This window comes from Neomonachus schauinslandi, chromosome 8 (assembly GCF_002201575.2).
Source record: "Neomonachus schauinslandi chromosome 8, ASM220157v2, whole genome shotgun sequence".
NCBI classification, from domain to species: domain Eukaryota; kingdom Metazoa; phylum Chordata; class Mammalia; order Carnivora; family Phocidae; genus Neomonachus; species Neomonachus schauinslandi.
Window position 1 is genome coordinate 44804384 of NC_058410.1, and position 18391 is coordinate 44822774.

Here is an 18391-nt window from a genome sequence, read left to right on the forward strand (position 1 = left end):
TGGATACAGATTGCTTAGATGTTTTATTATATTCGATCAATTTTGGGTACTGACTGGTCTAAAAACTGTGTGACTCCTAGGCAAAGTATTTGACTTCTCTTTGTCTGTTTCCTTATCTGAGAAATGGGAATATTAGCAATTGTCCTACCTCTTAGGGCTGTTGAAAAGATTAAATGAGATAATTAATGGGAGGTACGGAGAATAGTTCCAGGCACACGGTAACCACTCAATAGTGAAGTTCTTATCACCGTAACTAAATCTGAAAAACACACCTAATACAGGAATATATCTAAACACATTACTTTCATTTTCTTGATCCTCAAATTCTAGAAGCAATACATATTTTTCTTGATCCTCAACTTCTAGAAACAATACCTATATTCTTGAGACCCTGAAGTTACTCATCGAAATATCTGAATTTTGTGTTTCCTGATCATAATGGTAATATATGTTTGCTGTAGGAATTTAGAAATCACAGAAAATCATGAAAAAGAAATAAAGCATTCATACTATTTCAACCTAAGATATGCCTTAAAATTTTTATTTTTTTAATCATTTTTTTAATCTGCCAATAAAGGTAAAATACACATAATATAGATATACCAGATCATGTGTAAACAAATTGTGAGTCACACGATCTCCAATTTCAGGATATGTGGGCTGTAATTCCTAGGGTATTTCAAAGACCTTATTTGCATATACAGATCATAGCACAGATATTTAAAAGAAATAAAGACTTATACACATATCCAGAGATTAATCATTCCTGTCAAATCATGAAAACATCCCTTAATTCTACTTTGGAGCCACTTGAGTCTGAATACAGGAGAGTATATTTTTTATGTCTCAATAGGAAGTGTTAGGGCAAAGCACTTTTATTTTAGTAAAAGCATATTAAAGATAATATTATCTCAGGAGTAATGTTCTATCTATTTCTGGGGCTTTGTCAGTAATCTCCCTCACTGCTCCAATCTGGTCATTTGAGACATATTTACTCAGGAAAGTTCTGTAGCGGCCCTGGGGACTTTCCTGAAAATGAGTGAAAAATTAGATTACTCAGCATGTTTAGGGAAACACACCATTCCTTAAATCCCCACACCAAATCCCCTCACGGGCTGGTAAGTGTTGCTGCTTGTACAAATCTGAGTTCTGGGTCCATGGTTTGATGTCTTACCCATCTGCTTCCGTTAAAGCTAGTGGGTGTTTTGAAGGTAACGCATTTTGCACTGCGCAAAACTCTCCATTTCACTGTCATTCCTTCATATGTTACTCATAGATTTATCATGGAGTCATGAGATACTTTGCAATCAACAGATATAATAAAGTAGTCAGCCAATTCCTTAGAGAAAGACCCAATTTTTATGTGATTCAAAGGGAGAATGCTGTGAGATATTCATCTAAAGTGAACAGATACCCTTTGCCACATCTGATGGATTGGGTGGGCTCCTAGTACATAGTACATTTTACCACAGGATTAAACCTCAAGCTTTTAGTTTCGATCAAAGGGATTATTTCCAAGGCATGGGCGTTATTAGACATAACAATGGTTACCAAAGACTTATGGAACATCCTCTGGTTCTGTTTAAATGTGGGCCCAAATGACTGATGCAAAGGAATGCAGTAACCAACACCTGAATTTTACTTACAGCTCAAATAGTTTGTTGTATTCCAGAGCAGGGAGTTGTAAAATATTCTTTTCTAAGAGATAAAAGAGACTTCATAATTTGGAAAACTCGAGTGCATCTCATTATAAATAACCAAACAAGATTAACCCGATTTCACTTTAACTGAAACAATAGTCAGTACATTTCTTTTAGCCTGAGGCAAGGCCATGATACCACTGCCCAAGGGCTGGGGATCGCTAGAATAGTGTATATTTATTTATTTATTTTTATTTTGTGGGAAAGGAGTAGGTTGAGTTTCCTTGAAGACAGCAGGCTGTGATGTGTATGATAGCTGGAGCTTCTTACAGTGACGTGCCTTTGTAGCAGGCCTTGGGGCACCTGTCAGCAAGAATTTTTAGTTCTTGGATAGCTTGCTGTATTCTTTTTTACGCTTCTCACTGGCTCATCATTTTTGTTTTTCTGCTGCAGTGTCTTGTTAAAGGTGTAGTCGTCAACTTTAATCCTTGATCCCTCTTAGCCTCTAGGTCTGCTCTAGAAACAGTCCATCACTGAGGTCAGGCACCTGGCAATCTCAGCTTATTTGAAAATTACCTCTAACGCCAAAGAAAGCAAAAGTGTTCCTTTGGGTTGTAACTTCTATCCATGTAGTCTATGTCATAGGAGAAGCAGACTTTCCTCAGGCCTCACCTAGACAACTGGACATAAAGTTAAGACAGGCACCGTGACAAGAAGACGAGGGAAGATTAGTAAGGAGTGGTTTTCAGATGTTAGTTGGAAATAGAACTTTATATATACATGACTCTATTTAATTATAACACATAAAAACCCTGTGTGTATTATATTTTTTAAATGTGTCAGGACATTTTGGTTGTAATTAACAGAAAATATAATTTAAAATGGCTTAAGACATTGGTTCTCAAGCTTGATGACATAATAAAATTATCTGCAGAATTTGAAAACACACTGGAAACTGGGTTCCATCTCCAGAGATTATAATTTAATAGGAGGCACTCTGGGAATTGAGGGGGGGCGCTTAAAGAACTCAACAGGTGATTCTAATGTGCATCCATGTTTGAGAACAACAGATTTAAACAACAATGAAATTCATAGACTGATGCGGCCAGAGTCCAAAGTTATGGCTAGCTTTAGGCAAGGCTTGACATAGTGGCTCAAAGTTCCTGATTCAGTAGGACCTGAAATGTGGCTGAGAATTTGTGTTAAGTTTCCAGGTGATGCTGATGCTGTGGTTCCAAGAATCCCTGCCTCTTGAGGATTTTTATGAAACCAGTGTCTATATCCAAATTGCATAGCAACAGGCACACTCATGTAATTTTGATATTCAGTGAAAGGTAAAAATCACTGAGTTTATTATTCCAAAGAGGATGTTAAAAGAGAACTCTATGGCCTAAGTGTGACTTATTCACAAAGGTATCCTCCAAACATGTATTTGATTCATTTTCTTACCTTATTTTCTATTTAGGTAATTGCTTTAACTTTAGACCTTAGCGATGGGCTCCTGTATTGGTTGGTTCAAGACAGTCAATGTATTCACCTGTACGCAGCTGTTCTTCGGGGGCAGAGGTGAGTAATCGCCCTTGAAAACAATTGGTTATGGATGAGAACGACTTACCCCCTCAGTTATGTGATAATGCATGGAAATTCATTTATTCTTCCAATAAACATTTACCAATTACCCACTGTTTCTGCAGGCATTGTGCTTGTGGGGTAAGATAGGTTTGTAAACAACTACTTACAGTGGAATATGGTGAATCCTGTGATGGGGTAGAAAGACAGTACGGTGAAGACACTGAGAAGAATGCTTCTCGAGAGCTCAGGAAATGGATAGATGTGTTTTTTCCTCTTCTTAACAAAGCAGAGTGTACATGATGGAGTTAGGCAGAAATCATCCTGTCTGGCACACATGAAAACTGGAGTGGAAAGAAGCACATGAATTATTCTCTCAATCTGTGTCCTCAAACTGAGCCCCCAGTTCTCTCGGCATCACCATGTCTTGCGTAATAGTGCTGCTGGGGTTGTTTGTGGTTTTTTTTCCTAGTATTTTTCCTACACTTTTTTTTTTTTACACATTTTTGCTTTTTAAAATTAGGTGTAGGGATGCCTGGGTGGCTCAGTTGTTAAGCGTCTGCCTTCGGTTCAGGTCATGATCCCAGGGTCCTGGGCTCCAGCCCCACATCAGGCTCCTTGCTCAGCGGGGAGTCTGCTTCTCTCTTTGCCTGCCTCTCTCTCTCTCTGTAACAAATAAATAAATAAAATCTTCAAAAAAATAAAATAAAATTAGGTGTAATATACATAATACGAGATGCTCAGATCTTCAGTATTTCAGTGTATCATTTTCGACAAATACATTTTAAGACACAGACTCAGTTCCTTTGGTTAACTGGTATTCCGTCTGCAAGGCTCAGTTTAAACACTGTTCTTTAAGAAGCACTTTTTCTGACCAGACTCCAGTAGGTCTCCTTGTTAAGGAATCCACTCTACCTTTCTTCTTACAGTGATGTTCAGCAGTGTCATTGTTTGCTCATCTTCTACCAGACTGCCTTTTCTGCTAGCCTGTGTATTCTATGAGGGCAGGGATTGTATTTGTCTTATTTACCATTGCATTCCTGGTGGCTAACACAGAAGTAGGCACAGAACATTTGTTGAATGAATGAGTAAATGAGTGAACCCTCAGCCTAGTAACCTCAGCTGACCTCTATACACAACTTCATAGCATCATGGAAGAGTTTGTCTTTTTATGACTTTTTTGTTGAGCTTTGATTTAAATCCAGCCTCACCTATTGCTGAGGGCTGAAGGGTTTAAAATTCCACATGGAAGGAAGCCCCATACTGACCTCCTGAAAGTGAAGAGGTTTTGCAGAAGTTGTGCTGTGAACATTGGAGGTCAAGAATTTTCTGGTTAGCTCAGGAGATTTTTACAGGGGAGGAGTCTTCAGCTGGAAATGAGGGGCAATCCAAGCCAGTAGCAACTAAGGGATATCCAGTCTCACCCCACGGGGAAATCCTCTGCCCTGGAAACTATTTGGGGAATGTTGAAACGAACAACCTGGTGAGCAAAACTAACACAAACGTGTTCACAGGATACAGGCTGCGGGAGCTCTGTGGGTGGTCCAGAAGAGGCTAGCCTCTTCAGACCAAGTGCATCCTGCTTGGTGAGGTTCCTTCCGTTTGGAATTTGGTTTTATGTATTTCACAAGGTTACTGGAAAGTTCTAATGAGAAATAGAAATAACAAGGTTTAAAATTAGACAAGTAGGTGAAAGTCCGAAAGGTGAATCAGATACTGTCTTCAGAACTGTGTTGGTATGAATAGAGTATTTTACTAGAAAAAGGATGATGGAAATAGTCTTCGTGAATATACTTCTTTATAAGGTTCCCAATTCCCAGTTATGGTCCTCTTAGGTAGTTTCAGTTTTGTCAAGGAGGTATTGTGAAATTTACAAATCAAAAAATTTTTTTTTTTTTAGATTTTATTTATTTGACAGAGAGAGACACAGCGAGAGAGGGGAACACAAGCAGGGGGAGTGGGAGAGGGAGAAGCAGGCTTCCCGCCAAGCAGGGAGCCCGATGTGGGGCTCGATCCCAGGACCCTGGAATCATGAACTGAGCCGAAGGCAGACGCTTAACGACTGAGCCACCCAGGCGCCCCTACAAATCAAAATTTTTATGTATTTTCATTTTAAATGCCATACTTCATACTTTTCTAAAGAGGGACATGTCAACACTCTAAAAAGCTTCAGAGAAATCATCAAAAAAAAAGTCAAACCACTGCTTCAAAAGGCTGAACATCATTGAGATAGTTTCTATTTATTGAGTACTAGGCAACTGGAGTAATCTAAGAAACCACTAAGCAGATTTTTAAATAAAAATCATTGTAAAATTCTGTCATCAAGAAAAAACTGTAAAATCAATTTAAGTAATAGTCTGTTAACTTGAATCCCCCAGTCTGAAAAGAAGCAGTTTGAATAAGCTGAAGAGCTTAATAAGTATCACTGAAGCAACAGTTGTGAGTAGTGTAAAGTAAAGGACCAAACAGGCTAGAATGATGCATGGCAAATAAGGAAGGTGACTAACCAAGTATAGGAGGGAGGCACGGCTCAGTGAGGAGAAAGCAGTCAATATTCAGGGTACTTCCAAGAACCAAAAGTATTTGTTAAAATCTGTGTATCCTCTTGCCATTGCAATATCACATTAAGAAGAAAAGTCCTAGAAAGTTTGCTTTAGGTATACTTGAACAAAAATGTAAAAAATCAACTTTCTATGGAACTAAAAATAACAATGATTATTGATAATGTTCTATTGTTATTATCGATAGTGATTTTTGTTCTTGTATACACAAACACACACTCTCACAAACACATAATCTCTCCAGTACTGGCGTGTAGCAGCCCTTCCCCCCCACTTTAGGTACACATGGTAATTGGTGCCATGTCTTCGCAGCTCTGGGGAGACCAACATCACAGAATTTGCAGCCTGGAGTACTTCAGAAATTTCCCAGAATACACTGATGTACTATAGTGGTCGACTCTTCTGGATCAATGGCTTTAGGATTATCACAGCTCAGGAAATAAGTCAGAGAGCCAGTGTCTCTGTTTTGGAACCAGCCAAATTTAATCAGTTCACGATTATTCAGACGTCCCTCAAGCCTCTGCCAGGTACAAGATTTTATTCCTGTTTACCCTCTCTCCTCCAAACTTTTTGTTAAATAAATGTTTGGGTGGGATTTTTTCTTAACAATTATGTTTTTAAAAGAAAAAGGCTTTAGTAGTTTCCATTGGTTTGCTTGCAGTCAGTTCACTCTTAACCCAAATTTGCAGCATGTAACAGTCAGAAAAAGAAAAATTTCAGGATATATTCAAGGAAAGGTAAACTTTGTTTTGGTGCCAATTATTAGTAATTTCTATTAATTTTCCATGTTTTCTATGATGATTGAGAATCTTAAATTCTTTCCCCCTCTATTCTTTCTTTTCATCCCACAGGCAACTTTTCCATTACCCCCAAGGTCATCCCAGATTCTGTTCAAGAGTCTTCATTTAGAATCGAAGGGAATGCTTCAAGTTTTCAAATCCTGTGGAATGCTCCCCCTGCAGTGGATTGGGGTGTAATTTTCTACAGTGTGGAATTCAGTTCTCATTCTAAGGTATAGTGTTGGTTCTAGTAGCTTCCATTTTTCAAGCAGTCTGTACCATCTGCGTCAGCCCTGCCTGCACTGATCTGTGCTTCCTTCATTTAGCCAAGCCCGTCGATTTCCTTTGTTGTTCCCGTAGCATTTGGTTGTTAAGATTTTTCCTGAGAACCCTTGTTTATAGCCAGTCTCTGACCATTTTGTGGCTAGTGGTAACAACTGGTTTGTTAGATTTTAACTGGTTTATGTGGAGCCACATGGACCTTACCAACATTAGCGTTTCCAAAATTGCACATTTTGACTTTACATGTGAACCGGAGTTTGGGATTTTAGTTAATTAGGAGTAAAGGATTTTATGATTCCCTCACTAAGAAAATAATGTTTTGTTCTTATATTTTAGTTCCTGGCTAGTGAACAACAGCTTTTACCGGTATTTACTGTGGAAGGGCTGGAGCCTTATGCCTTCTTTAATCTCTCTGTCACTCCTTATACGTACTGGGGAAAAGGCCCCAAAACATCTCTGTCACTTCGAGCACCTGAAACAGGTACATGGGTCAGAATCTCTTTTACAAAAGGTAGAACCTCACTTTCCATGATCTAGAATAAATAGCTAATAATTTTTAAAAATAACTGTCAGTTTTGTAGATACGTTTAGATTCAAGACCCTTTCAATGACTTTTCAGAGATTAGAATAGCACCATTAAAATAAATCTGCATAATTTACTCCAAAAGCATATTTCAAGGATTTCTTAGAGACTGTTTCACTTGATTATCATAATATATCTGATGCAGAAACCTGTTTCAGGAAATTTGTGAAACCCTTGATAAGGAAAAAGGGAATATAACAGCAGAGACAATTTCATGGAAGGCAGGCATGTCAGTAGATGTTCCCATGATGGTAGCTCAGAATCTTCCATAGGTGAATAACTGATGTCTAAATTTAACGTTTCTCTTTGGTATATATTTTAAAAAGGATACTAGTCATATTTTTACATGCATATCGCTATAAAATGTGCAAACCACATTTATATGTATCACTCCTTTATTAAACATTTATTGCATACTTATCATGTGTCAGAAACATCATTTCATCCTTTCATTTGACCCTCACCCTGCTCTGAGGAAGGTAGGACAGGTGTTACTATCTCAACTATGCAAATGAGAAAGCAGAAGCCCAGTGGCTGCCCAATGTCACATAGCTAGTTAAGTGGCAGGGCTGGGACTTAATCCAGACTTTTCACTGTAGTTTGATCAAATCTCCATTCAGTCATTTCTGCAAATGGTGATCAAGGATAGTATCATATTGATTTATTTAATATCAACTTATTAGCACAGGACCTGGCAGGTGGTAAGAGCTCAGTAAGCATAGACATCCATTCACCACTGTGGTTTTTTAACTGCTAAGATTCTTTCAATGATATTTATCCATGAGTCTCATAACAGGAACATAGTGGAGCCTGGGCAGGTTCTGGAGCAGTTAGCATTTGGATCCAGGTATGCTCTCTTTGAGATTGTCTTGGGATGTCAGCTGTGGCCGGACTCTTCTGTGGAAATGGCTTTGTCTGCATCTGTCAGGGGATGCACGGGGGGCTAAAGTCATCAGCACTCTGCTGGATGTTGGGGGCAATAAAATAAAAAGAAAAGAAAAGATCTAGCCTTTGCCTTCAGGAAATTTATAGTACAGTCGGGAAATTATTCTGATTGACAAATCTTTATTAAGCACTTCCTGTGTGCCAGTCCTGTACTAGATTTGAGGGGATTTAACAAAGAATAAGAACATGTGCTTTCTCTCATGGAGCTCATAAAACAGTAGAGATAAACACATGCTTCCAATGGTAGTAGAAATGACGCCGTGGGAACTGAGCTGCAATGACATAGAGCAAATAGACAAGATGGAAAGCTTCATCTATACCAAGCAGCCCCCACACTCTTAGGAGAGTGCAGTGCTCATGGACTGGTATGGCCACTGAAGGCCTTTGGGAGGGGGAATTCTAGCTGGGCTCTGAGGAATGATGCAAGAAAAGGTATCCCATGTGAGCACAGCATAAGCAGGCCTGGAGATTGTATTATGATGTGAGTGTCGAACATCGAGCAGCGATGCAATTAGAGTGGAGAGTGGAGCGGGGGGGTACCTCGTAGAGGAGTCTGAAGAAAGAAGACAGGCATCTTGGATGAAATGACATAGACATCAGGCAGAGGAATTTCTTGATTAAGAGGAAGAGAAATTTGTTGAAGGACTGGGAGAGACTAAATTCTTGGTTTGACTCTAGGATTAATGGTAACCACAAACCGTACTCTTGGGGGGTACTCCCTGCCGGGGAGGGTTCAAGGTGAGAGTGCCTGGATCCGTGATATGCTTCATGTTACATCCTGAACTGGCTGAAGGCTGGACCGAGTTCCTGCCTTGCTTCCTGTGACAGCCATTTCCACCACCAGCTGAATCACTGTGTCAAGATGAGAATAAATATTGTATTTTATAAGGAGAGCCAGCCACCCTCCATCTATACAGGGTGCAGATGAGAAAGATGGACCTAAGTCCTGGCAAGAAGTATTTGGGTTGAAGATAAGAAAGATTTGCTGAAATATCAGGATAGGTTCCTGAAGAAATCTGTGGAATATTCTCTCCTGAAGATCTTTAAGAACAAGATAGATGCACTTCAGTGGTCTGGAATGAGAAGTACTTATTACTAAGTTTCTCCACACCCTCACCATGAATGGTAAAAAGTCAACCTTTTATTCTTGTCTACCCTATCTGTGTCTCTGCTTTGCAGTTCCGTCGGCACCACAGAACCCCAGGATATTTGTATTACCAAGCGGAAAATACCGTAACCAGAATGAAGTTGTGGTGGAATTTCGATGGAATAAGCCTAAGCATGAAAATGGTGTGTTTACAAGATTTGAAATTTTCTACCAAATATCCAACCAGACAGACACAAATGAAACTTTTGAAGACTGGATCGCTATCAATGCAGCTCCCTCGGAGATGTCTTTTCAGCTTGAACGCATGAGTCCTGGGTACACTGTCGCCTTCCAGGTAAGAGTGAAAACAGACGAGGGTCTCAACGGTGCAAACAGAAGGTTGATTAAAGGACTAGGTTAAGAATTCAGCCACTGTGTCAATAATTTGAGGTCCACTGTGATCATGGAAGTCAAGTGGGTATCAAGGAATACAGAGGGGAGAGGGGACAGCTAAGGTAAAGGACATCTTGACAACTTCCTGGCTTTCAGACTCAGAACAGACCATTATTTTTTCCCGAGATCACTATTGGCCATGTACCACGGAGGATGCTTTTATATTCCTTATCTCATTTGATCCTCTTATGGTCTGTGAAGAAAAAGCCATGTCCCTGGGTGTGTATCAGTGAGTTACTAATGCTGCATGGCTAGGAAGTGGTGTGCTATAGTCCAACTCCTAGAGTCCTTTCCACCAGATCACATCACTATTGTGAATTCTCCGGATGCCCCAACTTGGAGCTACCAATGGAAATAAAAACTGAGGGGCTAGGTAGTTGGCATCTCAAAGTTACTGTCTGGTAGCCGATAGAGGAGAAAGTGAGAGAGAATAGGAGTCAAGAATAAAAAGCTACTGCCACCCCATTTGTGCATTTTAACTTTAATGTGAAATAGCTTTCTACTTATGATAGACGGCTTGATGATTTTCATATCTTCATTAAATAGCAAGTTGGTGACAATGTTGTACACATTTAGAACTATTTTCCAACTCTTTTTGGGGAACATAAGGCTTTGGGGAATGTTTTAGAGATTTGAGCATCCTAAGGATCTATTTTCTTTTTGTAAAATCCTAATTTAATAAATATTTTATTAATATATTAGGTTTACCTATATGAATCAAAAAAGTTGTACATAAAAGTTAAAGATGATACGCATTCCTATTTGTTAAGAATTATGTGTATTCTGATTAAATAAATATCTTGGTTAATTTTATCTGTCTATATGTACATAGAGTTTCAGATCTCAGTCACCACAGGACCATGCAAAGTGATATACATGGATATGCATGAGCTTCACTTAACATGGTCTTGTGCAAAAGTGAAGACATCTTGGTATATGTATGTACCATGATACACACACACACACACACACACACACACACCATATACAGATATTAGTATGTATGATATGGTAAAATATATTTAACACTAGAAGTATAATAAAAATAATCTAATGGTTTGTTGATCGAGAGGGCACTTGAGGATCTACCCTTTGGGTCCATCATTACGGATGTCAATTTTCTTTATAGGCTGTTGTACATATGCAAGGTTTGGAGATGGAAATAATTTATTACACAATAAAAGACATGTAATAAAAACTGTTTTTAAAAAGCTTTGGTACTAGGATGCAGGGCAGCACTGTGGGAAGAAAGTATACGACCCTCAGAAGACATGATTTTTATGCCGGTTTTTGCATGTGTCATTGTGGATGAGTTACTTATCTTTAATTGTGATTTTGTCCAGTTTCTGCTCTTAGTAGTCATGAGGATCAAAAGAGATAATGTATGTAAAAGTGGTTTGAGATGCACAACTTTTTTTCAAATATAAGTTTTAATGATTATTTTCCTTTTCTAAATCTCCTTTTTTAAATAACTTTAAATAACTAAATCTAAATTTAGTTATTTAAAGCTTCTACTTGTTTATTTCACAGTAAGTGGAAGTTTACCATAATATGCATAGTTTTGTTTCTGTAAAATGTTCTACATAATTTAATTGTGAAAATAGCTAAAAACCTTTCTTAGAAATTCAAATCTTTTGCAGTGGAGATTTGTGCCATTATTTTGTACTCTTTTAGACAAAAACAACAACAACATAAAAAACAAACCACAAGCATGAATGTGAGGCAATATTTACCTCTTAGTGATTTGTTGCTTTATACTCAGATGGAAGTAACTATTTGAAACTATTCAGTCAGAGAAAGACAAATACTGTATGATTTCACTCATATGTGGAATTTAAGAACAAAACAGATTAACTTACGGGAAGGGGGAAAAAAGAGGGAGGCAAAACATAAGAGACTCTTATCTACAGAGGACAGACTGAGAGTTGCTGGAGGGGAGGTGGGTGTGGATGGGCTACATGCGTGATGGGTACAAAGGAGGACACTCGTGATAAACATCGGGTGTTGTATGTAAGTAATGGATCATTAAATTCTACTCCTGGAACTAATATTACACTGTATGTTAACTCACTGGAATTTAAATAAAAACTTGAAAAAAAGAAACTTCGTAATCGATATCAGAATTGTGAAATGAAAGCTTCAATAATCTATCAGTCTCAGAATGTAATTATTTCCATCGAGGACACCATTGAATGCAATTTTTTTGGTATCCTTTTCTTTCTTTAGGTTCGAGTCTTCACATCCAAAGGACCTGGGCCATTTTCTGACATAGTAAAGTCCAAAACATCAGGTATTTGTTACCTAAAAAACATTCTTGACTGTTGGTATTCTCAGGGATATGAAGCTGTCTCTGAGCTGAAGTTCAAGTCAAATAATAAATTTTTATCATCACTGAACACACTTAAATAAACCTAAGCATAGGGCGCCTGGATAGTGTTGACTGAGACTGGAACAGTAGAGGAACCCAGAGGAAACCTATGGATTTCAGAATAGCCTTCTAGTGAATCAGGGGATTTTGCCAAACCAAAGTTTTGGTTTTTTTTTTTTTTTCCCTTATACATATTATAAGTGTTTTGTTTCTTATTTTCAGAAATTAGCCCATTTCCATACCTCATAACTCTTTTTGACAGCAAGATAGTTCTATTAGATATGGATCAAAGTCAAATTGTTTGGACGTTCTCAACAGAAAGAGACATCAGTAGCGTGGGCTATACAGCTGATGATGGAATGGGCTATTATGCTGAAGGAGACTCACTCTGCCTTCTGAACATGCACAACAGGTCCACTTCTGAGGTATTTCACTATGTAAATATTCTGGAAGGAAGGATGTGGATAATTTGCATATCACACTACCCTGTAATTAAAATGATTGGTCAGTGGTTGAGCCATTAAGATAAGAATGGTTGAAGAGGACAGATGTTGTATACTTATTTAGTCACAAATGAACAGAGATTAGATTTTGGGCAAATGTCATTCAGGACTAATTTAGTAAATAGTTATTTGGTATAAGGCACTGTGTTAGTTCCTGGGATAGAAGAAAAAAAAATCACAGTCCTTGAACAAACCCAGTTAGGTATTAGTCTAACACTAGGAAGACAGTCCTGTAGCTATTAAGGGGTGAGATTTGGGATCTGAAATTTAGAATTTAATTCTGGCTTCACCACTTACTAAATCTGACCCTCAGAAAGTTATTTAACTACTGATTATGTGGTATCTGGTCATAGGACTCCTGTGAAGATTAAATGAGATAATCTAGGTGAGGCACTGAACATGATGCCAGGAATGTGGTGGCATTCACTGAATAGAGCAGACAGACAGAAGACAGCATTGTGCTATGCTGAGGGCAGGATGTGGTGGTATCACAGAAAATGGGTGATCAATCCAGGTTGGAGTGGTGATGGTGGTGGTAGAATGGAAAGACATGTTAGGTTCAAAGAAGATGAGCCAGGTGAAAGTGGAAAAAGCTGAGGGGGTAGTAAGAGTAAAGACAGGGAAACGAGAGCCGTACCACATTTAGGAGACTACAAATAGAGTGAGCTTGGAATGGAGATGGGGGTGAGGATGAGAGACGGATAGGTGGTAAAGCGGGAGAAGTAGGCAGGAGCCTCAATATAATGGGCCTCCTTCACCATGCTAAGGTGTGGAATGCCAATCCTGAAGACCACATCAAGCCATTAAAGAAACTTAGTGGGTCATTCACATGATCAAGTTATGTTATAGAAAGACCTCTCTCTATAAGTGGTGTGAATTATGACTTAGAGAAGGTTAAGTCTTAGACAATTAGGAGGCTATCACAGAAACCCAGAGGAAATGTTAGGCAGGAAGTGAGAGGCAGTGAGATGAGAAAGGAGAGGACAAATCTGGGACATATTTAAAATGGGACTAATTCACGATGGGCAGTCATGATAGGAAGAAGTCAAGGATGAACCACATTTGTCAGGATTGCTCCTCCGGTGAGTGTTGGAAATCCATAAAAATATACCATGCAGGAGAAAAGAAGGTTTTGGGGGTGGAGTGATGAATTCTGTTTTCTGGGGTCATTCATATGGAGATGTTCAGTAGTCAGTTTGAATCAGTAACTCAATGAGGGATCTTGCTACTGTTCTTGTAGCATTGGTCTATGAATTATAGTTGAAGTCATGATAGTTGAAATTAACCAAGAGAAAGAATACAATGTGGGAAGAGGACCAGTGTTAAAACGGTACACAGTCCAGAGCTTTTGAGGTTTTGGATTACAAAGAAGTGCAGTAAATAAGTAATACGGTAGATTACAGAAAAGTCCTCAAATTAAAAAAAAAAAATGACCACTGTCTCCTTGGCTGTGTTTTCTACCTATTGTTAAGATTTTCCGAGATACACTGGTTTTTGATATCACAATTATTACAATTGACTGGATTTCAAGGCATCTTTACTTTGTGCGAAAAGCATCACAAAATGGAATGCAAATATTTGATGTTGATCTTGAACACAAGGTGAAATACCCCAGAAAGCTGAAAATTTGCAATAGAAATTCAACAATAGTCTCTTTTTCAGTATATCCTCTTTTAAGGTATGTAAAGTATGAGTATCTGTTTCTGTTGTGATGAAATAGAGACATTTAATATAGTATCCGGTTTAATATTAGAAGTCATCAATGGGAAAATAAGATACTTAGTGTTCTTGACTAGCTACATTAATTCATAGTAAGTAATTCTACACATAAATTATGAGCTCACAGCCACAAATTTGTAAATTTAATCCATACTGACAACTTGGCTAACCTAAAGTCATGGTAATTACCAACAGGAAACCAAAGCAGATTTTTATACCAGTGGATTTCCTAATATCCTCGAATGATAAGGATGAGAGGGGGACTGAGACAGTGGCAAGAGATGAATAGGAGATAGACAGGCTACATGTCAGGCCCAGTGAAAGCTATTCTGGGCTCATCCATCTTTAATTAATGTCCTTGTAAGATGAGTTTTAAGGCCTCCATTCAGCAACTGAATAGCAGTTTCTCAGGCTGAAAGATATATTTTGTTTGTGCCATAAGCATGGTTATAGTCTTGAAACTAGATGGTTAACCAGTATTGAGAAACAGAAACAAGCTTGAGAGGAGGGGGATGGAGATGGGTGTTGATGGAGAGCGTGCAAATATATGTCACATTTACAGCCATTAATGACTCATTGCATACAGCACCTCAAGGTCATTTTAGTCCAAGGCTTTAGTTGTAAACACAGTTATTGAGAAATCATGGGAAACTGCTACAAACTAGACTGCTTATGGCCACCTCCATCTCAGAAGGTTATTGGACACTTGGACATGTTCTCTCAAAGGCTGTATTTGTCTCTCCAGTCATTAGGAATGATTAATCCTCATTGGAACCTAACATTTACAATGATATGTTTTACTTATTAAGTTGGAGGGTCTTTTTTTTCCCCCTATAGTCGCCTGTATTGGACAGAAGTTTCAGACTTTGGCTCTCAGATGTTCTACTACAGTATTATCAACCAGACCTTGAGTCACATTCTTCCACCCATAGCTACAAACCATTCAAATGAAAGGAGTCAGTGTTTTTGTGGTGTTACTCAATTTGAGTTTAGTGGAACAATGACGATTGATACCTCTGACCCAAAGAAACCGCAGATATATTTTGTCAAAGGGCAAGAGATCTGGGCCATGGATCTGGAAGGATGTCGGTGCTGGCCAGTTATCATGGTGCCCACTCTGCTTGGTAAGACATCCATATGTGTACATAGATGCTCATCAGTAATGGCAGTCCCTCCTGTTCCATTAAAAAGAATATATTCAAAAGAATCTACACATGGTATTTGCTCTGGACCTTGCCAAATATTCATGTAGAATTTAAGTCAAGTTGTTTCCAGGAAAATTGTATATAGACATTCACAAAATTTGTTGGATCCGTGGGTTTCTTTGTTGTTTTTGCTGTTATTTTATAATTAACAGTAGAGCTACAATTTATTGAGCTTAACTATATATTCTAAGCAAGCTACCAAATGTACTACCTCATTTAATTTTCAAAGCACCTTGATGAAGTAGATGCTAGTGTCCTCATTTTATGGATGAGGAAACTGAGGCTGAGAAAGATAAGGTACTTATCCAGAGGGCCATGATTAGTGGAGGAGTTGGGGTTTGAAGCTGGGCCTGAATATAGCATCCATGATCTTACTACCAGCACCTTACTTTGCTTCTGTTGTGATGGTCCCATTGACTCCATATTCAGCATGAGTTGGTCAATATTTGACAGGTCTATTTGTTGAAATGCACATGCTTGTGGAGGAAATACTTAAATGTCTGAAATGATTTGGAGGTCTTCTAATTAGGAGTAACTGCAATAGGACAAAAATGCACTCTAAATACCTACATGTATTCTTTTTAAAAAAAAAATCATTTTATTTATTTATTTGATAGAGAGAGAGAGAGAATTTGCATGAGAGGGGAGGGGAGGGACAAAGGGGGAGGGGGAGGGACAAGTAGACTCTGCATCAGCCTGAAGTCCTACTCCGGGCTGGATCTCACGACCCTGAGATCATGACCTGAGCCGAAATCAAGAGTTGGACTCCTAACCAACTGAGCCGCCCAGGAGCCCCTACTCTCATATATTCTTTTCTTTTTTTTTTAAAGATTTATTTATTTGACACAGAGAGAGAGAGAGACAGCAGCGAGAGAGGGAACATAAGCAGGGGGAGCGGAAGAAGGAGAAGCAGGCTTCCCACTGAGCAGGGAGTCCGATGTGGGGCTTGATCCCAGGACTCTGGGATCATGACCTGAGCCAAAGGCAGACGCTTAACGACTGAGCCACCCAGGACCCCCTACTCTCATATATTCTTAAGAGTCTACTCCTCACTGTCCAATGTAGTAACCACCAGTCACATGTGATTTAAGTTCAAACTAACTAAAATTAACTGAAATTAAAAATTTAATTCTGTAGTCACATGAGCCACATTTTAAGTGCTTAAAAACCACATGGTTATTGTGTTGGGCAGCGTAGATATAAAATATTTCCATCATCACAAGTGCTATTGGACATTGCTGGTCTATATAATAAAGTTTTGAAATTGCAGATGAGTGTGTATATATGTGTCTATTATAACTGCACATATGGTTTTGTTGACATGTTACCTAGTGCCTTTTAGAAACAATTCCAATATACTTTCAATGGGCTTTAGAAATAATGTTTTGAACTTCTCTTCTTAGGAGAATTACTTGTTTCTGTTCAATCTGTGACAAAGACTTTCCTTGATCAAACATTGGGCTCCTCTGAAACCTTTCCTCAACTAGGCCTTGACCTTGGTCTTCCAAGTCTGTCATTGCTGAGTCTAGTTTTAGCAAGAATCTTGCTAAATCAGTTTAAAGATAATCCCCACCCTTGGTATCTGATGAAGTTCTTCATCCCCCACCCTTGATGTTCTTGAATTGCCTTTAGCAAAAAATCATAGTAAGCCTGTTTAGCAAGAATCTCCCTATCCTTGATGTCTCCTCTTAGTAATTTTCTGTCCATGCATCCCCTCACTCTGTTGGCTCCGCATCCCCAGCTGACTTTGTTGTATGTGAAGTTGAGCACATCTCTCTCCCCCACTGCAGTATTACAGTAGTCTTAAGTCTTCCTTACCATTTAAACAAGTGTCAGAATAATTTTTCTTTATCATCTGATACACAAGAATTATCTAGTGAGCCATTATCTTGTAGGTATAGAACTGGTTAGTCTTACAAGAATCCATAGTTGAAATTTATAACCCTAAAATTAGAATATCTAAATGACTTTAAAAACACCTGCTTATAAAAAAATCTTCTTTATAAGGAAGTGTTCAAATATTTGCAACAATTCTAAATATTGGATTTTTCCCCCTATATTTCGCCAAAGTTTTCTCCCCATTTTTCCCATTCATTGGTCTGAGTTCTGACCTCTAACTTTATAAAGAAGAAATCAATCACTTTCTACACAATAACCATTCAGATATGTTGGGGCGACTGTCATAGCTCATTCTAAGTACTTCTATTGGAGGAAAAATTCATGTATCTGTAACTACTCCTCACATGATGTGGCTTCTAGATCATTCTTTGCCCTAGTAACCCTCCTGTGGTTTCACTCCAGCTGCTTGATATCCTCTTAAATGTCACCCCCAAAAGCGACTCCCTGTACTCTCACTGTGATCTGGTTAGTGCAGGGAGCCTCTGACTTCCTCCGTCTTCTTTTATTGGAGGTAAATGTGGCCTCATGTCTTGAGGTTGCCTGCCATTTGAAAACCCCATAGGCTTTTTCATGGTAACTATTATTAAGCCAGATTTCTTTCATTTGTTATTTATAGAGTTGATTTTAAGCTTGAATTTAGGATGTCACATTTATTCCTATTAAATTTCAATCCGTTTCCTGATTTTGTTGTGATATTTTCAAATTTTAAGTCAGTGATTGAACATACTAGCGTCAGTAGAATCAGGTATTCTGTACAAATTTGATAAGTGTGTTTACTCTGCATTTATTCCTAATCAT

At 38.5% G+C, this 18391-nt stretch overlaps 1 protein-coding gene across 2 annotated transcripts in view; it reads left to right on the plus strand.

Annotated features, from left to right (window-relative positions):
* Nucleotides 1-18391, plus strand: part of ROS1 (ROS proto-oncogene 1, receptor tyrosine kinase) — a 103632-nt gene that overhangs the window by 38550 nt on the left and 46691 nt on the right. For both annotated transcript variants that reach the window (XM_044917423.1, XM_044917424.1), the window contains exons 18-26: nt 3106-3206; nt 6083-6297; nt 6622-6782; nt 7168-7312; nt 9539-9801; nt 12126-12189; nt 12490-12692; nt 14243-14448; nt 15327-15613. In XM_044917423.1, coding sequence (XP_044773358.1) covers nt 3106-3206; nt 6083-6297; nt 6622-6782; nt 7168-7312; nt 9539-9801; nt 12126-12189; nt 12490-12692; nt 14243-14448; nt 15327-15613 — 1645 coding nt within the window. The remainder of the gene's footprint in view (nt 1-3105; nt 3207-6082; nt 6298-6621; nt 6783-7167; nt 7313-9538; nt 9802-12125; nt 12190-12489; nt 12693-14242; nt 14449-15326; nt 15614-18391) is intronic.